Genomic DNA, 25396 nt, shown 5'->3' on the forward strand with positions numbered 1-25396 from the left:
GAATTAAAGAGAGATAATCAATAAGGAGATGGCAGCTATAACACCTGAGACAAGTAAGTTAACTGTGTTTCACCAATCAGAAAACAGAGAGGAAAGCATTACAGTCAGAGGAAACATAAACATAAAGGAAGTTTCAAAAAAGGCCATTCGTTTTGGCTGGGAGGAAAGGTATTATGTTTTCTTGTTCTCAGTGAAAAACAATTCTGGAAGGGACTATAAGAGGTCATTTAAAATTTTTTTTTTCAGCAATCAGAAATTGGTTTAAAAAATCACAATTTTTTTTAGATTCTACATATAAGTGAAATCATATGGTAACTGTCTTTTCTCTGACTTATATCACTGAGCATAATACCCTTTGTGTCTATCCATGCTGTCACAAATGGAAAGATCTCACTTTTTTATGGCTGAGTAATATTCCATTGTATCTATATACAGCATCTTCTTTATTCATTCTTCTATAGCTGGACAACAAACAAATGAACAAAAACAAAGACACCCATAAATACAGAGAACTGATGATTGCCAGAGAGGAGAGTGGAAGGATGAGAAAATGGGTGAAGAGGAGTTGCTGGGAGGTACAGGTTTCCAGTTATCACATGAGTAAGTAAGGGGAAAGACAGGTACAGCATAGGGAATATAGTCGATGGTACTGTAATAGCATTTCATGGTGACAGATGGTAGTCACACTTGTTCTGGGCAGATGTAAATCTGCCCAATCACTATGCTGTACAGCTGAAACTAATAGAACCCTGTGTATCAACAATACTGCCATAAAGGGAGATTAATTCAGGAAAGATGGTGGAGGAGTAGGGTCCTCACCTCACCTGGCCCCACCAACTTACCTAGATAACTTTCAAACAATCTTGAAAACCTATGAATTCGACCTGAGATTTAAAGAAAGAATAGCCAGAAAGCTACAGAGAGAAGAGTTTTCACTTCTAACAAGGTAGGAAGATGGGAAAAAATGAAATAAAAATGAATCAAGTTGGGGAGGGGCACCGCGAGGAGCCCAGCTAAGGCCAGGTGGCGAGAGCCTCCAGGACAGGAAACCCCAGCCCCGGAGAAGCAAGAACTTTTAAAACTCTGCACTGGATTCTTCCCGGACAGAAAAGTGCTCAGCAGGGAAACTGGGCAGAATTGCAGGAGGGGCAGTGGAGCCTCCAGTCTCCTGGAGTCACTAATAGAGGAAGTGCACCAGGGGAAAGCGCACCACGAACCGAGGGCTGACCTTGGTAAAGGTCTGCCATGAGCACTCGGCACCGGGGAGAAGCCAGTCGGTTAGGCGGGCAGCTCTGGACAGAGGTGTCTCGGCAGCCGCAACCCCGGAAGCGTGATTCCAGCACCGCAGAGCCCTGGATCCCAGGGCGCCAAGCCAGCGGACACAGCCCATGATCCTGCACTCCCCCCAGGACAGGCGGAGATGGGGAGGGCACGAGACAGCGAGGACTCTCCTGCTGCTGGGCGCCCCCGAGCTGTGCAGATCAGAGCCCCCCTGCCGGCCCGGGAGCATCTAGGCCATTGCGGACTGGGAGACTGCGTTAGTTACTGTGGGAAGCTGACTCCAGAGCTGGAGACCTGGCCGCCACCATTGTGGTTGCTCCTCCTTGTTTCACCCTCTGCCTGGGAGAGATGGGACCGCCAGGGAGCAGGGGCCTCCAAGGTAAACAGCTCCCACTGAGCCCAGCACCCAGCGGGGGTGGGGCATCTCCGCCAAGTACACAAACCTGAGAATCAGCACGGCAGACCCTCCCCGAGAAGACCAGCTGGAAGAACAGGGGAAGAGCATATCCTTGACCAAGCAGCACTGGAAAGCTCCAGAGGAAGTCAGGGATTTACAGTATATAGAACCAAAGGATACCCCTCCATTTTTTTCCTTTTACCAGTACAATTAATTTTTATATCAGACTATAAATTTCCAACATTTTTTCTCTTTTCCCACCCTAACTACAATCTTTTACCACTCTTAATTTTTAAGTTGCTTCCTTTTTGACTTTCATATTTCTATAATTACATGTCTTAGATAGATTTTTTACTTCAGGATTCCCTTCAACATACTCAACTTATTTTTGGGAGATATACATGTTTTTGTTTTGTTTTGTTTTGTGTTCTTTGTTTTCTCTGCCTCATTTTGTTCTACAATGGCAGAAGTTAATACCTTCTAAAACATGACCAGCATGCACCCAGAACCAAGTGGTATACCATGCTGGTTCACTCTGTGAGATTATATTCTCTCTTCATTCCCAGTCTGCCCCTGTTTTATCTCATTTATGTTTTTGTGGACAATGCTGGGGCTCTCTACAAGTATTTCTTGTTTATATAAATTTGGGACTGGTCATCTTCTAACATACAGAACTTAATATACTCAGAACCAAGAGGATCGCATTCTAGGATCCTCAGGTAGACTACATTCTCCCTCCACTACAACTTCGTCACCACCACTATCTCCGAGTCCCCCTCCTTTTTTTGTTTTCTTCTCCTTTCTTTTTTCTTTTTTTCCTCTTTACTTTTGCTTTTTCTCTCTTTTTCTTCTTCTTCTTTGGGATTCTTGGGCTTTTATTTTTTACTACATTGTTTTAAAATTTGTTTTTCTCTTTAGTGGTCCTCTTGTTTAATTTCGTTCTGATCTTTCTTTTCAATTGCAGGTCTCTGACCTCATCACAATCATCGGGGGTGAAATTTACCTAGGTCGTGTTTGATATTCTTGACTCAACCACTCACACAGGCACTCTACACTGAGCAAAATGACTAAAAGGAGGAACTCACCCCCCCCCAAAAAAAGAATAAGAAACAGTACTCTCTGCCACAGATTTACAGAATTTGGATTACAATTCGATGACAGAAAGCCAATTCAGAAGCAAAATTTTAAGCTACTGGTGGCTCTGGAAAAAAGTTAAAGGATTCAAGAGACTTCATGACTGCAGAATTTAGACCTAATAGGCTAAAATTAAAAATCAATTAAATGAGATGCAATCCAAACTAGAGATCCTAAACAAAAGGGTTAATTGGGTGGAAGAAAAGTGAGTGACACAGAAGACAAGTTGATGGAAACCAAGGAAGCAGAGGAAAAAAGAGAAAAACAATTAAAAGACCATGAGGAAATGTTAAAGGAAATAAATGATAGCCTCAGAGGAAGCATCTACATATAATTGGGGTTCCAGAAATCACCATGAGGGCCAGAGGGCCAGAAAGCATATTTGAACAAATCATAGCTGAGAACTTCCCTAATTTGGGAAAGGAAACAGGCATTCAAATCCAGGAGATAGAGAGGACCCCCCCATAATCAATAAAAACCATTCAACACCTCGACATTTAATAGTGAAGCTTGCAAAATCCAAAGATAAAGAAAAAATCCTTAAAGCAATGAGAGACAAGAGATCCCTAACTTATATGGAAAGAAGTATTAGGTTAACAGCAGACCTCTCCACAGAGACCTGGCAGGCCAAAAAGGTCTGGCAGGATATATTCAGGGTCCTAAATTAGAAGAATATGCAGCCAAGAATATTCTATCCACCAAGGCTCTCATTCAGAATAGAAGGAGAGATAAGGAGCTTCCAGATAGGCAGAAACTGAAAGAATATGTGACCACCAAACCAGCTCTGCAAGAAATATTAAGGGACCCTGTAAAAGAAAAAGGAGGCCCAAAGAAATAATCCACAAAAACAAGGACTGAATAGGTAATACAATGACAGTAAATTCATTATCTTTCAATAGTTACTCTGAACGTGAATGGGCTAAGTGATCCCATCAAAAGATTAAGGGTATTGGACTGGATTAAAAAGCAAGACCCATCTATTTTCTGTCTATAAGAGACTCATTTTAGACATAAGGACATCTACAGCCTGAAAATGAAAGATTGGAGAACCATTTACCATTCAAATCGTCCTCAAAGGAAGCTGAGGTAGCAATCCTCATATCAGATAAATTAAAGTTTATCCTAAAGACTGTAGTAAGAAATGAAAAGGAACACTATATCATATTTAAAGGGTCTATCCAACAAGAGAACCTAACAATCATGATATTTATGCCCCTAATGTGGGAGCTGCCAAGTATATCAATAACCACAGTAAAGACATATTTAGATAATAAAACACTAATAGTAGACTTCAACACGTCACTTTCTGCAAATGACAGATCTTCTAAACACAACATCTCCAAAGAAACAAGGGCCTTAAATGATACACTGGACACACATACATCACAGATGTATACAGAACTTTGCATCAAAACACAACTGAATACACATTCTTCTCAAGTTCACATGGAACTTTCTCCAGAATACACCACATACTGGGTCACAAATCAGGTCTTAACCAATACCAAAAGATTGGGATTGTTCCCTGCATATTTTCAGACCATAATGCTTTGAAACTAGAACTCAATCACAAGAAATTTGGAAGAAACTCAAACAGGTGGAGGTTAAAGAGCATCCTACTAAAAGATGAATGGGTCAGCCAGGGAATTAGAGAAGAATTAAAAAGATTCATGAAAACTAATGAGAATGAAGATACAACCGTTCAAAATCTTTGGGATACAGCAAACACAGTCCTAAGAAGGAAATACATCACAATACAAGCATCCCTCAAAAAATTGGGAAAAAACCTCAAATACACAAGCTAACCTCACACCTAAAGGAACTGGAGAAAGAACAGCAAGTAAAACCTACACCAAGCAGAAGAATAGAGTTAATAAAGATTCGAGCAGAACTCAATGAAATAGAGACCAGAAGAACTGTAGAACATCAGCCATTAGAAACGACAAATACCCACCATTTGCTTCAACGTGGATGGAACTGGAGGGTATTATGCTGAGTGAAATAAGTCAATTGGAGAAGGACAAACAGTGTATGTTCTCATTCATTTGGGGAATATAAATAATAGTGAAAGGGAATATAAGGGAAGGGAGAAGAAATGTGTGGGAAATATCAGAAAGGGAGACAGAACATAAAGACTCCTAACTCTGGGAAACGAACTAGGGGTGGTGGAAGGGGAGGAGGGCGGGGGATGGGGGTGAGTGGGTGACGGGCACTGAGGGGGACACTTGACGGGATGAGCACTGGGTGTTATTCTGTATGTTGGTAAATTGAACACCAATAAAAAATTATTTTATTAAAAAAAACTGAGAGTTGGTTCTTTGAAAGAATTGATAGATAAACCATTAGCCAGCCCTTTTAAAAACAAAAAACACTCGAATTAATAAAATCATGAATGAAAGAGGTAATATTACAACCAATACCAAGGAAATACAAACAAGTTAAAAAATATATATTATGAGCAGATATACAGCAATAACTTAGGGAATCTAGAAGAAATGGACACATTTTTAGAAAACCGCAAGCTACCAAAAGTGGAACAGGAAGAATTAAAAAACCTCAATGGGCTAATAACCAGGGAGGAAATTGAAGCAGTCATCAAAAACCTCCCAAGACACAAAAGTCCAGGGCCAGAAGGCTTCCCAGGGGAATTCTATCAAATGTTTAAAGAAGAAACTGAAGTAAGTCAGTCAGAGAAGGACAAACATTATATGTTCTCATTCATTTGGGGAATATAAATAATAGTGAAAGGGAATATAAGGGAAGGGAGAAGAAATGTGTGGGAAATATCAGAAAGGGAGACAGAACGTAAAGACTGCTAACTCTGGGAAACGAACTAGGGGTGGTAGAAGGGGAGGAGGGCGGGGGGTGGGAGTGAATGGGTGACAGGCACTGGGGGTTATTCTGTCTGTTAGTAAATTGAACACCAATAAAAAATAAATTAAAAAAAAAAGAAAAACAATACCTATTCTACTAAAGATGTTCCGAAGGATAGAAGGGGATGGAATACTTCCAAACTCATTTTATGAGACAAAGACCCCACCAAAAAGGAGAATTAAATACCAATATCCCTGATGAACACAGATACAAAATTCTCAACAAGATACTAGGCAACAGGATCCAACAGTACATTAAGAAGATTATTCACCATGATCAACTGGGATTTATCCCCAGGATCCAAGAGTAGTTAAACACTCCTAAAACAAAGTGATAGATCACATCAACAAGAGAAAAAACAAGAAGTATATGATCCTCTCAATAGATGCAGAGAAAGTAATTGACAAAATATAGCATCTATTCCTGATCAAAACTCTTCAGAGTGTAGGGATAGAGGGAATATTCCTCAGCATCTTAAGAACCATCTACAAAAAGCCCACAGTAAATATCATTCTCAATGGGGAAACACTGGGAGCCTTTCCCCTAAGATCAGGAACATGACAGGGATGTCCACTCTCACCACTGCTATTCAACATAGTACTAGAAGTCCTAGCCTCAACAATCAGGCAACAAAAAGAAATAAAAGGCATTCAAATTGGCAAAGAAGAAGTCAAACTCTCCCTCTTCGCAGATGACATGATACTGTACATAGAAAACCCAAAAGTCTCCACCCCAAGATTGCTAGAACTCATACAGCAATTCAGCAATGTGGCAGGATACAAAATCAATGCCCAGAAATCAGTGGCATTTCTATACACTAACAATGAGACTGGAGAAAGAGAAATTAAGGAGTCAATCCCATTTACAATTGCACCCAAAAGCATAAGATACCTAGGAATAAACCTAACCAAAGAGGTAAAAAAAAAACCCCTAAAAACTACAGAACACTTCTGAAAGAAACTGAGGAAGACATAAAGAGATGGGAAAATAGCCCATGCTCATGGATTGGAAGAATTAGTATTGTGAAAATGTGTATGCTACCCAGGGCAATTTACACGTTCAATGCAATCCTTATCAAAATACCATGGACTTTCTTCAGAGAGTTGGAACAGATAATCTTAAGATTAGTGTGGAATCAGAATAACCAGGAGAATATTGAAAAAGAAAACCATAGCTGGGGGCATAACAATGCCGGGTTTCAAGTTGTACTACAGAGCTGTGATCATCAAGATAGTGTGGTACTGGCACAAAAACAGACACATAGATCAATGGAACAGAATAGAGAATCCAGAAATGGACCCTCAACTCTATAGTCAACTAATATTTGACAAAGCAGGAAAGACTATCCACTGGAAAAAGGACAGTCTCTTCAATAAATGGTGCTGGGAAAACTGGACATCCACATGCAGAAGAATGAAACTGGATCATTATCTTACACCATACACAAAGATAAACTCAAAATGGATGAAAGATCTAAATGTGAGACAAGATTCCATCAAAATCCTAGAGGAGAACACAGGCAACACCTTTTTTGAACTTAGCCACAGTAATTTCTCGCAAGATACATATATGAAAGCAAGGGAAACAAAAGCAAAAATGAATTATTGGGACTTAATCAAGGTAAAAAGCTTCTGCGCAGCAAAAGAAACAGTCAAGAAAACTAAAAGACAACCTACAGAATGGGATAAGATATTTGCAAATGACATTAGAAAAAGGGCTAATATCCAAGATATATAAAGAACTTATCAAACTCAACAGCAAAGAGACAAACAATCCAATCATGAAATGGGTGAAAGACATGAACAGAAATTTCACCAAAGAAGTCCTACACATGGCCAACAAGCACATGAGAAGATGCTCTCATCACTTGCCATCAGGGAAATAGAAATCAAAACCTCAATGAGATACCACCTCACACCAGTGAGAATGGTGAAAATTAACAAGACTGGAAGCAACAAATGTTGGAGAGGATGTGGAGAAAGGGGAACCCTCCCGCACTGTTGGTGGGAACGTGAACTGGTGCAGCCACTCTGGAATACTCTGTGGAGGTTCATCAAAGAGTTAAAAATAGAGCTACCTTACAACCCAGCAATTGCACTGCTGGGGATTTACCCCAAAGATACAGATGCAGTGAAACAGCAGAACACCCACACCCCAATGTTTATAGCAGCAATGTTCACAATAGTCAAACTGTGGAAGAAGCCTCGGTGTCCATCAATAGATGAATGGGTAAAGGAGATGTGGTATATGTATATAATGAATATTACTCCCCCATTAGAAATTATGAATATCCACCATTGCTTTGATGTGGATGGAACTGGAGGGTATTATGCTGAGTAAGTAAGTCAATCAGAGACGGAAAACCATTATATGGTTTCATTCATATGGGGACTATAAAAAATAGTGAAAGGGATTATAGGGGAAAGGAGAGAAAATGAGTGGGAAATATCAGAGAGGGTGACAGAACATGAGTGCCTCCTTAACTCAGAACGAACAAGGGATAGTGGAAGGTGAGGTGGGCAGGGGGATGGGGTGACTGGGTGACAGGCACCGAGGGGGCCACTTAACGGAATGAACATTGGGAGTTACACTATATGTTGGAAATCAAACTCCAATAAAAAATATATCCCAAAAAACAATACTGCCATAAAAAAACTTCTTAAATCACGGAATCACAAAATCTTGGAATTGATTTGTATCCAAATTCATCTAGACATAATTTCACAGGATTATTTCTTTGTAGCTCTCTTTATTCCAGAGATGTTTGAGGGCAACTGGCATTTAAATTATCTTTATAAACAACAATGATAACAAGGTGAAGAGTAGGTAGGGGCCAAATATAAGAAAATGTATATGCTTAAGTGGATTTTATTCAGCAGAGAGCAAAGATACATTCATCCTTAAATTTTGTTTATAGTCATTTGTGTTACAGGACAATTACTCTAGCAACAATGTGCAAGGTTAATTCAGAGGACAGCTGAGGGGTGGTGAGACTTGTGACAAGAGCCTTGAGTGAGAAGAGGTGGATGGTAAGAAACAACGTAGGACTGATCTGTGAAGTGGTGTGGTCACTAAGAAAGGGAAGAGAGAAAATGACATGATTCACGATGACACGAGGAAACTAGTGAAATGGAGAGATGGCTGATGTTAACAGCCACATCTAATAGCTATTGAGGGATTACTAGGTGCCTGGAAATGTACCAAACATTCAACATGTTTTCCTCCTTGACACTTCACAATCTCAGGCCTAGGTGCTTTGATAGTGATGATTTTTTACATAATACCTAGCTTAATATCATGACCACCTTGCAAATTAGTAATTGTACTCAACTTATATCTGACAAAAAAAGCTAGAAAAGTTATACGACATTTCAAAGTCAACAAATAATAGACGTAGAATTCAAATCTATGATTTATAAAGTTCCTGAAACAAATTAAGCAATAAATCAATTATATATAAGTATATAAATCATCTCTCCCTCTCTATATATTTAATATATTATATATTAATTATAAATATGTAATATATATTTAACATATATATAACATTAATAATTGGTTAAATGACTATATTTTGAACTGCAAAGAGTCTGGCCATAAAACAACTTGGTCTCTACCCAGACACGGAAATTCTGAAGGGGACTATAAGAGGACATTTAGAGAAAAAAAAATCAGAAATTAGAAAAACTAATCACAGAATTACAGAATCTTTTTTTTATTTTTTTATTTTTTATTTTTATAATAAATTTATTTTTTATTGGTGTTCAATTTACCAACATACAGAATAACACCCAGTGCTCAATCTTGAAATTTACTTGTATCTAAATTCATCAAGACAATTCCACAAGCCCAGTGGATTACTTTTTTTGCAACTCACCTGTTTCAGAGAGATTTTAGAGCATTTGGCATTTAAATTCTATTTGTAATAATCTTGTAATCTTCTAGAGATAAACTGAAGAATTTCAATAAAAACAAAATTTGAGAAAACTCCCAAAAGAAATAAGTGCTTACTTTCTGACTGCTAGTGAAACATAACCATCTACCAGCGCTGAGAGTGTAAAAATAATCCAAGTCTCCACAAAAATTTATGCTACAGACCCAACTTTTTCTACAGAAGTTCTATTTACCGCAAGAAAAGTAGAGTTACCTTCAATCTGTTTTCCTTTTCCCACACAATAGCCTGAGTGAGGGTAAGATGATTCATAGAGAAGATAAATAAGATTACTAAAGGGATGAAAATACCAAAAAAGGTAAAGAAGTAATCATGAGAATATGCTGGATATGGAAATCTCTGAACAAAGACAGTGACGTCTTGAAATAGCTTTCGTGTAGCCGTGTGGTTATAGTATTTCATGATGGCCCGATCCAAGGCATGCTGCATAACCAGGAACCCTTCAGTGATATACCCTAAACGAGAAAACAAGGATTGCTAAGTACAACAGAACAAGAAATAGCTGAACTGAACAAAGAGAAAGGTAATTAAAGTATATCAAAAACAAACAACAAAGTTAATTCTTGTAAAGAGGCCCTTGTTATAAGCTAAATTTCACAGAGCAGCTGTTATGTTTCCCAATGCAAATACATAATAAATACTTTTTTATTATTCAAAAAAATTTTTACCTGAGTATAGTTGACACACAATGTCACATTAGTTTCAGGTGTACAATGTAGTGATTCAACATGTTTACACCTTATGCCATGCTTACCACAAGTGTAGATACCATTTGTCACCATACAATGCTATTACAATACAATTGACTATATTCCTTATGCTGTGCCTTTTATTCCCATGACGTATTTATTCCTTAACTGGAAGCCTGTATCTCCCATTCCCCTTCACCCACTCTGCCCATCCCCTCCTCCTCTCTGGCAATCATCAGTTTTTCTCTGTATTTACAGGTCTGATTCTGCTTTTTATTTATTCATTTATGTTTTTTTTAGATTCTTTTTAAAAGGATCCTAATTCCCAGCTTCTTAGAAAGTAAAATATTGTATGAAATTACAGAGCTGCTTTCTGCAATTGAATAAACTATTGCATAGGTAAAGACTTTAATTTGGTACCTCTGACATTTGAAAACTTAAGTGAAGTTCATACCGAGTTATATGAGCTGATGTCCACTAAAGCAGAACTGCTCAATGTGGTCCTTGGATCTGTGGCATTATGTAAATAGTTTCTGTTACATACGTTTAGTATAAAAATGAGCAAACACCTAAAAATTTTTATCAAAGTCTGGCATTGCCATGTCATTTAAAAACAATTTTCTACTCATCTATATAAGTTTTTTATTGATTTTGAATGGAATCTGTATTACATTTTCTCCCCTCGGGATCTTGGCTTACTGTTCAATAGGGTCTTTCACATAAGCAGAAATATTTACTTTTGGGATCCCTGGGTGGCTCAGGGGCTTAGCGCCTGCCTTTGGCCCAGGGTGTGATCTTGGAGTCCCAGGATCGAGTCCCACATCAGGAGCCTGCATCTCCCTCTGCCTGTGACTCCACCCCCCTCTCTCTCCCTCTCTGTCTCATGAATAAATAAAATCTTATTTTTTAAAGAAATATTTACTTTTAATGAAGTTCAATTTGTCTGTTTCTTACTTTTATAGCAATACTTTTTCTGTCTTAATGAATCACTACTGGCCCCAAATTCATGAAGATATTCTCATAAATTTTGTTGTGGAAGCATTTTTTACATTTAGGCTTATGATCATTTTGTTAATTAACTTTGTTAATTAACTAATTTTGTATAGAGATGAGTTGGTGATCAAGATTCACTTTTTCCAACTAAATACCATGTTATTCCATCACAATTTGTTCAAATAGATTTCCTTTCCCCAGTGAATCATATTGGAGCCTTCATGGAAAAATCAAATGACTGTATGTACATGAGTCCTTTCCAGACACTCCATTCTTTTTATTGATGTATTTGTTCATCCTTACACCTAATAGAGCAATGTCTTAATTATGTAGATTTATAAGAAGTCTTGAATGTTCTTTAACATTGGCATTCCTTTCCAAGATTTTTTTTTACTAATCTAGACCCTTTGTATTTCCATATAAATTTTATAATGAGCTTGCCATTTTTTTTAAAAGACTGCTAGGATTCTATCACTATATTGCTAACATAGATCAAACTAGGGAGAAGCTGCCTTCTAACAATTTTGAATCATCCAACCAATGAGATGTAGGTGTTTCATCATTTGTTAAGGTCTTTTAAATTTTTCTCTCAGAAACGTTTTGTTGTTTTTGGTGTAGATTTATAATTTGTTTTTGTATACTGTCTTTCTATCTTGGGTATTTGCTAAATTTACATATTATATGTAGTACTTTTTTGTGGACATCTTCAGAATCACCTGCTTAACATGATTCTGTCAACTTCATATAATTTCACTCTTTCCAAAATCTGTACCTTTTATTTCATTTCTTTTTTGGGATATGTTAGGACTTCTAGTAATATGCTGAAAAGAATTGATGACAGCAAACATCTTTACTTCATTCTTATTAGGGGAAATGTTCAATATTTCACCAGGAAGATACAAATTTCTAACACATGTACTTTATCAGATTCAGAAACTTCACTTTTATTGCTACTTTGGCTTGGAGAGTTTTTTAAATATACTTTTTATTTTGTAAAAAAATGTAGTCTTACAGAAAAGTTGCAAAAATAATACAGAGTCCTATATACCATGCATTCTCAACAGCTATAGCTTCAAGCAGGCCATAGCACATAAAACAGATCTGTAGTATGTCTGTGGCAATAAACTTTAATGAAGGCAATGTACTTAGGGAAAAAATGTCTAAAATGATTCCCTAGAAGGGCAATAATGAAAAAAAGATTGAGAAATATTGTTAATATCCTGCACCCAGCTTCCCAAATATTACATCTTATATTACCATGGTACATTTGTGAAAACTAAGAAATTGAATTGGTACAATTTCTAATTTATAGAAACTTTGTTTGGATTTCACCAGTTTTTCCCTAGTGCCATTTTTTCTTTCTATTCCCATCCAGGATTCTACATTGCATTTAGTTGTCATGTCTCCATAGTCTCCTCTGACCTATGAAACTTTCTCATCCTTTCTTGATTTTCATGACCTTGAGAGTTTTTGAGAATCTTAGGCATGTACTTTGGAGGATGTCCTACAGCTTAGGTTTGTACAATGTTTTTCCACTAATAGACTAGAGTTAAAAGTTTTGGAGAAGGATACCACAGAGCTAAAATGCCCTCTTTATCACATTATACCACAGTATATCATTTTGATGTCATTACATGAAAATACTCATAAAATTGTTTTAAATTCCTTGTCTGCTAATTTCAGTATCTGGCTTATCTGTCCATTTATTTATATTGACTTTTTTTCTTTTAATTTTAGGTAACATTTTCCTATTCCTTTGCATATCCTATAATTTTGGATCTTGTGCCAGAAATTGTTATGAAAGGAACAGTGGACACTTAACTGTATAATGTTTGTTCTATTTTCTTAAAGATGCTAGCTCTTTCCTTTGTCATAGAGCCAAAGGGAGGAGCTGATCATTTAAATTCCAAGAGTTTAGTTGAGTCGAATTTGGGCCTCAACTTTAAATTCAGTTCACTTCTGTTTTCAAATGGTACCTTTTACCTTTCTGCCCAATTCTCCTTTCTACTGTGCCATGGATGATGGACATGTGTACTTTGTTAGGGTCTCATGTAGGACAAGCTTGGGCTATAGTTTCACTAACAGAGCTCTGGTTTACTTTGGGATTCCGTTTCATCTGGTTTCCACAATACAAATGCTGTCAAATTGTACAAATTCTGCTTCCTAGTTTACCTCCACTGCTGGCAGCTGAATAAACATCCCAAAGTTAGGGGGCAGCTGAAACACCCACTCTGCCAGCCCACACCACTGGGAAATGCACAGCTGCTTTTTCCTGATCTCTACAAAGTATATCTATGTTCAGCTCAATTCATGCCCAGGTTAGGTACTTGCTTCCAGGTACAGAAGCCACAGAAGCTCTTTATGTAAAAAGGGCCCGTTCCTCTCTGGAATTCAGTTCATCAAAGCTTCCTTGCATTCAAAACTCTAAAATGCCTTCATGATATATAATTTGCATTTTATTGTTTTTCATTCTCAATGTTTTATAAAAGTACTAGTTTACAATGACTTGAAAATTAAAAAAACAAAGCAAAACAAACAAACAAACAAACAAACACCCAGGACCTTCACCAGAGGAGCACTACCTTAAAGAACATTTATTTTCATTGGGACAAGGTCAACTTCCAAGCACAGGCTCCCCATACAGCTATCCATGGAAGCCTATAGTCTGCCCCAATATTCCTTCAGAGAGAAGTATTGATAAGACTTTAATTCAAGATGATTTATTTATTTCTCAAAGTCCCTTACTGACTGTAGAAGAGCATGAATGTTTTTAGTGAGGACACAGAGATTCATGTATACATAAATTAAATGTATTTTTAATTGTTCTTGGTAACACACCAAGTTCAGTGTTGATTTCATACATACTGCATTTAATTTACAACTGCAATATTTATGGGTTATTTAGCCCTTAGCACACTTTACACAATCTCTGTGCGAGCCCCAGGTACTTTACCTGTGGAATTGATGTAATCAAACCTGTCTCACAGTACTTTGGAATAAGAGTTAAAGACTCAAAAATTTTAGCTGTTGCTATGCCAGAGTGAGGAAGAACATGCAGTAAAAATATCTATTATATAAATAAAAATTGCTTTCCTGTTTAGAACTACTGTATAAATTAAGAAATTAAGGTTATATTAAGGAAAAGAGTTTATAGAGACAAGCAAGTAATTCAACAAAAATAGGGATTAGAGCCTTTAATCAACTAGTCTATTAACATTTTTTTAATAAATTAATTTTTTATTGGTGTTCAGTTTACCAACATACAGAATAACACCCAGTGCTCATCCCGTCAAGTGTCCCCCTCAATGCCCGTCACCTACTCACCCCCACCCCCCGCTCTCCTCCCCTTCCACCACCCCTTGTTCGTTTCCCAGAGTTAGGAAACTGAGGGGGTGTTCTGTCTCCCTTTCTGATATTTCCCACACATTTCTTCTCCCTTCCCTTATATTCCCTTTCACTATTATTTATATTCCCCAAATGAATGAGAACATACACTGTCCTTCTCCGATTGACTTACTTCACTCAGCATAATACCCTCCAGTTCCATCCACGTTGAAGCAAATGGTGGGTATTTGTCGTTTCTAATGGCTGAGTAATATTCCATTGTATACATAAACCACATCTTCTTTATCCATTCATCTTTTGATGGACACCGAGGCTCCTTCCACAGTTTGGCTATTGTGGACATTGCTGCTAGAAACACCGGGGTGCAGGTGTCCCGGCATTTCATTGCATCTGAATCTTTGGGGTAAATCCCCAACAGTGCAATTGCTGGGTCATACGGGCAGGTCTATTTTTAACTGTTTGAGGAACCTCCACACAGTTTTCCAGAGTGGTTGCACCAGTTCACATTCCCACCAACAGTGTAAGAGGATTCCCCTTTCTCCATATCCTCTCCAACATTTGTTGTTTCCTGCCTTGTTAATTTTCCCCATTCTCACTGGTGTGAGGTGGTATCTCATTGTGGTTTTGATTTGTATTTCCCTGATGGCAAGTGATGCGGAGCATTTTCTCATGTGCGTGTTGGCCATGTCTATGTCTTCCTCTGTGAGATTTCTGTTCATGTCTTTTGCCCATTTCATGATTGGATTGTTTGTTTCTTTGGTGTTGAGTTTAAGAAGTTCTTTATAGATCTTGGAAACTAGCCCTTTATCTGATAGGTCATTTGCAAATATCTTCTCCCATTCTGTAGGTTGTCTTTTAGTTTTGTTGACTGTATCCTTTGCTGTGCAAAAGCTTCTTATCTTGATGAAGTCCCAATAGTTCATTTTTGCTTTTGTTTCTTTTGCCTTCGTGGATGTATCTTGCAGGAAGTTACTGTGGCCAATTTCAAAAAGGGTGTTGCCTGTGTTCTCCTCTAGGATTTTGATGGAATCTTGTCTCACATTTAGATCTTTCATCCATTTTGAGTTTATCTTTGTGTATGGTGCAAGGAGCGGTCTAGTTTCATTCTTCTGCATGTGGATGTCCAATTTTCCAGCACCATTTATTGAATAGACTGTCTTTCTTCCAGTGGATAGTCTTTCCTCCTTTATTGAATATTAGTTGACCATAAAGTTGAGAGTCCACTTCTGGGTTCTCTATTCTGTTCCTTTGATCTATGTGTCTGTTTTTGTGCCAGTACCACACTGTCTTGATGACCACAGCTTTGTAGTACAACCTGAAATCTGGCATTGTGATGCCCCCAGCTATGGTTTTCTTTTTTAAAATTCCCCTGGCTATTCGGGGTCTTTTCTGATTCCACACAAATCTTAAAATAATTTGTTCTAACTCTCTGAAGAAAGTCCGTGGTATTTTGATAGGGATTTCATTAAACGTGTAAATTGCCCTGGGTAACATTGACATTTTCACAATATTAATTCTGCCAATCCATGAGCATGGAATATTTTTCCATCTCTTTGTGTCTTCCTCAATTTCTTTCAGAAGTGTTCTATAGTTTTTAGGGTATAGATCCTTTACCTCTTTGGTTAGGTTTATTCCTAGGTATCTTATGCCCACAGCAAATATCATTCTCAATGGGGAAGCACTGGGAGCCTTTCCCCTAAGATCAGGAACAAGACAGGGATGTCCACTCTCTCCACTGCTATTCAACATAGTACTGGAAGTCCTAGCCTCAGCAATCAGACCACAAAAAGACATTAAAGGCATTCAAATTGGCAAAGAAGAAGTCAAACTCTCCCTCTTCATCGATGACATGATACTCTACATAGAAAACCCAAAAGCCTCCACCCCAAGATTGCTAGAACTCATACAGCAATTTGGTAGCGTGGCAGGATACAAAATCAATGCCCAGAAATCAATGGCATTTCTATACACTAACAATGAGACTGAAGAAAGAGAAATTAAGGAGTCAATCCCATTTACAATTGCACCCAAAAGCATAAGATACCTAGGAATAAACCTAATCTATTAACATTTTTAATTTTCATTTCATGCTATATAAATATTTAAGTGTGCTTATATACACACACATGGATTATCAGCTTCAAGTACAGAGAGCTGAATTAATCAACTCCTCAATTCATGACCCAATAAATGGTTCATGACCCTTAATCTACTTTATTTATTTTCTTATATTCCTATTTTCCTTGCCCCTCTTTCCTACCCATTGGCAACATTTCTAATATGTTTGATGAGTACTTTTGTGTTTCTATATTTTCTTCTAAATTTCCCACTGGTTTTTCATTTGCATATACTTTATGTTAATGAAATTATATAATAAACTACTAGCTTAGTTCCCTGCAAGATGCTGCTACATCTAGTCCAGTTTTCTTAATCCACTGCTCTGATGCTGCCTCCTACTCCTTGCCACCACAACCAGCATTGCCAGGAGCTTTCTTATGGATCCACAAAAAAAGTTTAGGATTTCTACCCAAGAACATATTGTTAATTTGGCTACTACTAGGTCTGAATGTCCATGTTCCCCAAAATCCACATGTTGAAATCCTAACCCCTAAAAGGTGATGGGGGGGTGGGGCCTGTGAGTGGTGCTAAAATCGTGCAGCTCTCATAAATGGAATTAGGACCTTACAAAACAGGCTCCAGAGACCTCTCTAGCAAACCAAACTATGTTTGAAAGCACAGGCTAGGAACCAGGAAGAGGGCCCTTACCAGAGAATAACCATGCTGGTGCCTTGATCTTGGACTTCACAGTCTCCAGAAGTAAGAAATAAATTTCTGTTGCTTATAAGCTACCCAGTGTGTGGTATGTATTTTGTTATAGCCACCCAAACAAACTAATAAAGCTGCCACTGACAGACTGCCCCCCACCCAGAATGTCTATATCAGCTTATTCAGCCTCCCTCCTGCAGTGCATTTATATATCCCTGGCAGCTCTTAGCATTATCCAACTTTCTAAGTTTTTCACCAGTCTAACCCTTATAAAGTAATAATCCAGGCAAATTTCATAATGTATTATATACATGGGAAAAGACTTAAGATTCCTTTTTAAATTCTATACAAAACAATTTCAATACCTAACAGAGTAAATGTCATAGCTCTGTCAAATTAAATTTTGTACTTTTGTTATTCTTTTAGCATATTTAACTTGTAGGTTATTTCAAATTTCTATGATTTATGATAAATTGGTTATAGCTTGTTTTTCTTATTGAGTGATTTTCTCAAGGTAAATGGGAATTATTGTTAATGAAAGCAAAGCTTCCTTTCAAAGATGTTTTAATGATAGTCTGCATAATAAATTTTAAATTGCTATAGCTATATTAAAAACTATTCATCAACCCAAAAGAATAGTATACAGTTATAATGGATCAGACTCTGTCAGTATCTGGAAATATATATGTTAGTCATTAAAATAAAAATTTCACAAGTGAACCTACATGAAAATATAAGGTATACACTGACCAGGAAAAGATAAAAATACACTGTTCCAATGTATAGAAATTTTACACAAGTTTTGGAACACTGAAAATTTTAAATAAAGAAATCACCAGCAGCACAGCAAGTTAAAAATTAACTTTAATTTTCATCACCAGGTTGAAGAAATACAGGTATAAATATGTGATGGCTCTTACCATAAGACTGGGATATTAAAATAAGAATGACTAAAGATCTGCTCACCAGGTGGCCCCCCATTTGAATTACGTTCACTTCTGGGTCCCAAAGAAGGAAAAGTTGGAAAGAGAACACCTGTTTCCCAGCCTCCAGTTCGGAAGAAACTCACATACTTGTTCCTCTGAAAACCACTAAAACGCAGAGAATATTTTACCTATAAAGAGCAAAAAGAAATCTGTAAATGAAAAAAATAATTAAGCAAGAATGAGAAACAAAAGGAAGCTAAAGAAAAATTGCACGTGTGATTCTGAGGCAGACTGTCAAGCACTAAGTAGATTCTGAACACCAGCCAATGGAGCAGACTTGTTGTGTGGCTACTGTGGGTCTGCGGTAAGCAAACACAGTGGCAACTTGCACACCACTGCCAATATTTTCCCCCCAAAATAGATAGCTGGCATGCATACTGAAATGAAATATACCAAAAGGTATTGCTAATTTCTCTTTCCATTATGTCAGTCAAGTATTCCAAGAGGAAAATTTCTTGCTCTCCTAAAAGTGATTGTAACATAAGAAAGAATCCCACATGAGGAAAGAGGAGAAATGTGATAAAGTATAAATATGAAATACTGCATAATTTCATTATTAAATAAAAAGATAATACTAATTCTAGAGAACTAAGTAAACTTCAAGGTAAATCATGCTGGGCCTAAGTAGCTTTACAAGACAGCAAATGGTCTAGCAGCTAACTAGGGGCAGGGGTCAGACCAGAGAAATCGGTAATATCAAGAGGGGCAGGCAGAGGTCATAAACTAGGTAAATATTAATATGCTTAGTTATCAAGACAAAAGCTTTAGTCACTTATTGCATGTTCAAGGATTAAGAAGCATCACCTGTTCCTCAAGGAGCTCAAATTCTAGTTGAGACAACATATATATTTACATCATAGAAAATTCAGTGATAGTAATATGTACAGGGCATTTATGGGAGTATGAAGGATCAAAGGGGTGGGTGTGGTTAGGAGAGCCACTGTACAGTGAGTCACAGTAACAGTATTAAAGGTAAGAGTGAGCCAAGTAGCAAGGCAGTAGGGAGGTTGTACAAGGCATAATAGGTGAAGTTTGAAACTACCAAAAACATGTTGACCAGGCTCTATATATACACTGATGAGCCTACATCAGCATCACTTACACTGAATCAGTAACTTGAGGGAATTTTATATATGTGAAAGGAGGGAGGGAATGATGGGACTGAATGGAAAGATACCTACAACTCTACTTATGACACAGTGGTTTTCCTTACTTCTTCATTCCATTGACAACCATCTGTATCTTAAATGTAGAATTATCGCTTCATGCAATCATCTGTACCATATTCTGGTTATTTCCCTCAACACCAAGGACGCCAAGTTCAAAGCACAGTGCTCGTCTCACTTTCTTGGAAGTTGTTATTAGAATCTTCCTCAGAGTCCGCCTATATCCTAATTCTGATTCTGCTTGACTAACCTTAGCACTGTTTTCTAGATTTAGATTTTGGAGAAAAATGATGAGATTCAGCCAAAAGAAAGAGGAACCTTTTCATGTTGTGTTACATGCTTTAATACCTCAGGTCTTTTGACCTGTGAAATGTGCATTTACTTCACTATCACGCACAGAGCCGGAGGCAGCTGCCTTATCAGATACAGTGGTAAAGGTCAACGTCTCCTATGCTTCTGATCTATAAGAACTAAACCTAGTATGTGGTGAATTTAATTCTTTCCCCATCAACATAAAGCTCTGGCTATATAGATGCACAGACACAGAGATTAGCTAGATTTGGATTTAAATCTCTGCTCTACAGGCAGCCTGGGTAGCTCAGCGGTTTAGTGCCGCCTTCAGCCCAGGGTGTGATCCTGAAGACCTGGGATCGAATCCCACGTCAGGCTCCCTACATGGAGCCTGCTTCTCCCTCTGCCTGTGTCTCTGCCTCTCTCTCTCTCTGCGTCTCTCATGAATAAATAAAATCTTAAGAAAAAAAATCTCTGCTCTACTATGTACAAGCAGCATGGTTTTGGGTAAGCTGCAGTCTCCTGACTTAATGAATGAAATAATTATGCCTCTACTTGATTAAGCCTCAGAAACTGGAAGTACACTTACGAGGTTCTACATAAAACCTTCTTACCTTAAATGGCAGGGGATCATTACTATTTTGGAACTTGTGGTCAAAAATAATACCAACCAACACTTTTTTAGAGTTATTCTCTTGCTTAACATACTCTTCAAATTTTCTTTCTGAAGAAAAGCCTTGAACTGTAGAGAGAAAAAATCGAATGTGAGTTGCCCACATAAAGGCAAAGTATCTGACTGCCTTTTCTATCTATAGGATGGGGAAATGATTTACATGGGTGAAAGTCTATCAAAATATAAATTATAAAACATTGTTGCTCAAACATTGGCATAACAAAAATGGATATTAGGAGTACATAAAATGTTTAAGAGTTTTAAAACTTTTATCACAAGTTTAAAATATAATTATTATAATAACTGCATACTGAAATAAACTAAGGAAGAGGGATATTTCCAATGTGTTTTTAAAGTTCCACCTTGGAAGGAAATAACAAAATTGATCCATGCAATCTATTCAAAGTCCTAGAAGATGGGAATCTTTAATATATGAATAAAAAATCCTCAGAAGTTGAAGAATGAAACTTCACAAGTTTAATATTTGAGGTGATTATGTGTCATAATCATTATTTTTTCTATAGTTGGGAAATCCCAACTATGCTGCACTTTTCTCAGGGTGGGCACAGCTGGGATATTACAGCAGGGACAAAGCTGTAAGTAGGATTTCAGGGACTGGAATCAGATTTGCACCTACACAAAATGAGCAGAAGCAAGAGGAAACAAAGTCCTTAAGAGAATTCAAATGATTAAAGCTGGAAAAACAAAGTCTACATTAAACATAACAAAACAAAACAACATAGGAACACAGCTGGAAATAGAACCTAATATTGAAAGTACGCTGTGAACGAAGTGAAGTGTGTACAAGCAGGTAGTCAGGCACACTTTGGGGCGGGTAACCCCGACTTCCGCATCTGAGCATAACCACTGTCATCCGTGCCACCCATGCATCCTTTATGTCTCAGGAAACCTCCCAATCTCTTTCCCTTAACCACTAAATGTTGTGGGAAATCTCCATGACGCTTTGTAATTGCCACGCTGTAGTGGTAAGCTTCAAGGAAGGTATTTACTACTCAAGCAGGAGTATGAGAGATAAAGGGAGGAGAGATTTGTGAGGACTTTATGAGGCTAAAACATGTGTTTGCCTAGATTTCTCAGAAAATGGAACTGCAGGGAAGTTTATTATTTATTTATTTTCATTTATTATCTGGGGTGACTTTATTTTTCCCCAGCTTTATTGAAGTTCATGACATATAAAAATTGTGTGTATTTAAGGTGCAAAACATGATGGTTTGATGTATGTGTACACTATAAAATGACTGCCACAATCAAGCTAATTAATGTATCCATGACCACACAGTTACCACTTATTTTACCTTTAAAATTATCTGCCCAGAGTTATTGAGGTATCACTCACAAATTAAAAGTATACATATGTAGGTTGTATAACATGATTTTAAGGTACACAACATGTTTTAATATATGCATATATTATGAAATGATTACCAAAATCAGGTTAATTAACACATCTATCACCTTACATAGTTACCATCTTTTTTATTTGAGAACACTACAAGATCTAGTCTCTGAATACATTTAATATACAGTATTGTTAACTATAGTCACCATGTACATTAGATTGCCAGGACTTATTTGTCTTTATAACTGAAAGTTCATACAACTTGACCAATAACTCCCCATTTTCCCCACCCATCCCCAGCTCCAGAAACCATGAAACTATGATTCTTTTTTTTCTGAAACCATGATTCTACTCTCTGCTTCTGTGAGCTCAACATTTTTAGATAACACATATAAGTGAGATTATACAGCATCTTTCTGTGTCCAGCTTATTTCACTTAGCATGATGTCCTCCAAACATACATATTGTTACAAATGACAGGATTTCCTTCTTTTTTATGACTGAATAATCACATTTTCTCTATGTGTCCATCTGTTGATGGACACTTTGGTTGCTACTATATGTTGGTTAATTGTAAATAATGCTACAATGAATAACTACAAAGCTGCAAACCTTGAAAAAGGGAGAAGCACAGGGTAAGTGCTATATTCACCCTGATATTTTGCCTGAAAGTGTTTGCAGAAAGCTGCAGACTTACTGAGCTGAAGAAAAAAGGTGAGAGTTTGGGCTGTCAAAATGGCTAGAACTTGAAAAGTTCCAGAGAGAAGAAAACAGCAGAGAAGTGGAAAATTGACTTGTAAGTCAACCCCTAGTCACCAGCCAACCCCTTAACTGATGATGCCTAGGTTCAAGCCATGAAACCAAGAAAATAACAGCAGGTGGCAGGCTACACTGCTAAGCAGGGATTTCAGTAGGTGGACAATATTGATGAACCAAAGAATAGAGTTCAAGCCCCACAAAGGTAGTGGAGCCTTCATAAATACTCCAGCTTTGCAGCTGACACACTAGAAGAGCCACACCCTAGGACAAGGGGTAAGCTGCAGTTGTAAAGACAAAACTAAAATACAGTCCTCACGAAGAAGCTCAAAACCAGACTTTGATGGAATCAAGTCACTCTGTCAGTATTCTAACAACTATCCAGAAGAAAACTTAAGCCTCTTTGGATACACATAAGCTCATGCTTATGCTGTGTGCCTCTATGTTCCTCTGGCACACCATCATATAGCACTGGGGTTATACTTACCCAGGTTTAAGAAGCACAATGAGAAACGAGGAACACAGTATCATAGAATTGGATAATAACCTAAAATAATATAAATTGATCATATAATTTTTAAATATTGCTACTTGTTTTAGTCTCTAGGAGAAAACACTTTATATGAATTTAACTCTCAAGTTTAACAAAATCTATAATAGTATACCTAGGAGGTTACTATCTGGTAATAAGGATATATCCTACAATCTTTAGTTGGCAGATAAATGCCCAATTAAAAGGTTATACATATGTCTTCACTGAAACTCAATTTAATAATACATTTTTTTAAAAAAACTTCTATTTCTAACCTGAGAAATTATACTGTAAATCCCTTTTCACAAGTTCAACGATACCCTTCACCACAACACTTTTGGAAGGCACAAAAGCCAGTTCCCATGCACCAGGAAAAATCATGGGCACTTCAAGGAATGCAGGCAACTCATCAACAGGCTGAAGAGAGTAATTGAAAGGCCCATAGTTCCTTATAATCAAAAGCTTGCGTGTTAACAAAAGTGTACCAGCAAATATTAATGTTAGGACGAATTCCATAAATAATGCCATCAATCGTCGTCTCTAGGAGATGGAAACAAAAAGATTATGTTAATTGTCCTATGAGTCCATTAACTCTGCAAACGCTTAATTGTTTTATATTAACAACACTTCTTAAGAGAAGATATATAGATAACAAAAAAGAACAGCTTCACTCTATAATAGCAGTAATTTCCTGGACCATCTTTTCATTCCTTTCTACATGTCATTCTGCTATTATTTCACTCTGTAAGGACTCTTCATATTTGGAAGAGATAACCCCAGCCATAGAATTGAGAAGAATATAACAATATAAATTGAAATGCAGGGATCAGGCTGTAAGACATTTTCCACTGTGGTCTCTTAGCTATTGCAAAAAATCTTATAGATAGCTCAACTTACTTTTAAAATAAAATTCTTCCACAGAAGAGCCATAAATTTGTAAAACCATGAGAAATCCATTCTTCAGCTCTATGGAGGGAGTAAAGATTTTACAAAAATAAATTAAGTTTATAACAAAATGTAAATTTTAGACAAGTAATTTACTTAAATTTAAATTGTTTCATTTTCTAATCAAGCGTAAGGGATGACAAAAAGAAACAATAAGCATTTGAAATATTTGAGATTTTTATCCCTATATCCTTACTTGGTATTCCTGAGTTTCTAGTATATATAAAACTTCAAGCACAAAACAAATATCAGTAAGTTATTGATGCAAGTTTCCAGGTAAATCTGACCTTTTCCAATTATTATCAAAAACACTAATTTAAAAAATAATACAAAAAAATAATTACCATCAGCAAAAAGACAAAATGGTATGGAAAATGACATCACAGCTATAAACCCAAAATGCCACTCAACAATTAGCAAGATTGAAAGTACCTCCATTAATAACATTGCTAGTGGGAACAGATTCATTCTTATATTTCACAAATACATGCTGAACTTTTATTAAGTGACATATTAAGTGTAGGTGTATAATAGGAAACATAACAAATAAAACCCTTCCTTCATGGTATGGGCCGCATTGTAGGCTATTAATAATCCAGAATCTGAAGTGGACTATCTATCAATTCCCAGCTCTACTACTGTCTGTGTGATCTTGAAAACTTGACTTAAATTCTTGCAGCTACCAGGGAGAGAGCTAAAATTCAGGGCCAGAAAGGGGAGACATTATTTTTAAACCTCACCTTATAAATAATGATGACTATGGAGGAGATTGGCCTTCCCAGGAATTGCAGCTCAATTTCAAATTTCAATCTTTGATACCAGATGAAGGTATCCCATATTGCAAATGCCTACAGGTGACTGATATAAGAAAATAAATCCTCTCAGGAAAAAAATAACATCCTGGGGAGACAGCTATTCCTATTTTCTGCATATAATTATCTGGCAGTCCTTACACTTAGGGTGCAATTATCAGGAGCAAAATTTAAAATAACTACCCTTACCATTTCAAGGCAAAAAGCAAAAGAAGCTTTAGAAATTCCACAGAAGGGCATAAGATTAGGATTTCAAAGGATGGAGGAAGAAGGGCATCTAGACCTAAGCATAAAAGCTAAACTATAAAATACAAAAAAATAGATAGGAGACTATCTTTGTGGCCTTGTAGCACACAGAAATTTCCTAAAGTGAATGAAAAAATTACAAACTATAAAAAGGGGCTTCATCAAAATATAAAATTACTGTTCATCAAAAAATACCAT

General features: G+C 37.1%; 1 protein-coding gene across 12 annotated transcripts in view; it reads right to left on the reverse strand.

Annotated features, from left to right (window-relative positions):
- The window catches only part of LOC479817 (ATP-binding cassette sub-family A member 3-like), a 136050-nt gene that overhangs the window by 103624 nt on the left and 7030 nt on the right, over positions 1-25396 (reverse strand). For 10 of the 12 annotated variants that reach the window (XM_038540111.1, XM_038540110.1, XM_038540106.1 and 7 more), the window contains exons 2-6: positions 24093-24161; positions 23471-23735; positions 20489-20616; positions 18398-18545; positions 9834-10093 (exon numbers count right to left, since the gene is read on the reverse strand). In XM_038540111.1, coding sequence (XP_038396039.1) covers positions 9834-10093; positions 18398-18545; positions 20489-20616; positions 23471-23735; positions 24093-24152 — 861 coding nt within the window. In that variant the 5' untranslated portion in view covers positions 24153-24161. Of the gene's footprint in view, positions 1-9833; positions 10094-18397; positions 18546-20488; positions 20617-23470; positions 23736-24092; positions 24162-24880; positions 24999-25396 lie in introns of all 12 variants that reach the window. The other 2 variants (XM_038540102.1, XM_038540109.1) reach the window with 2 other exon arrangements.

This window comes from Canis lupus, chromosome 6 (assembly GCF_011100685.1).
Source record: "Canis lupus familiaris isolate Mischka breed German Shepherd chromosome 6, alternate assembly UU_Cfam_GSD_1.0, whole genome shotgun sequence".
NCBI classification, from domain to species: domain Eukaryota; kingdom Metazoa; phylum Chordata; class Mammalia; order Carnivora; family Canidae; genus Canis; species Canis lupus.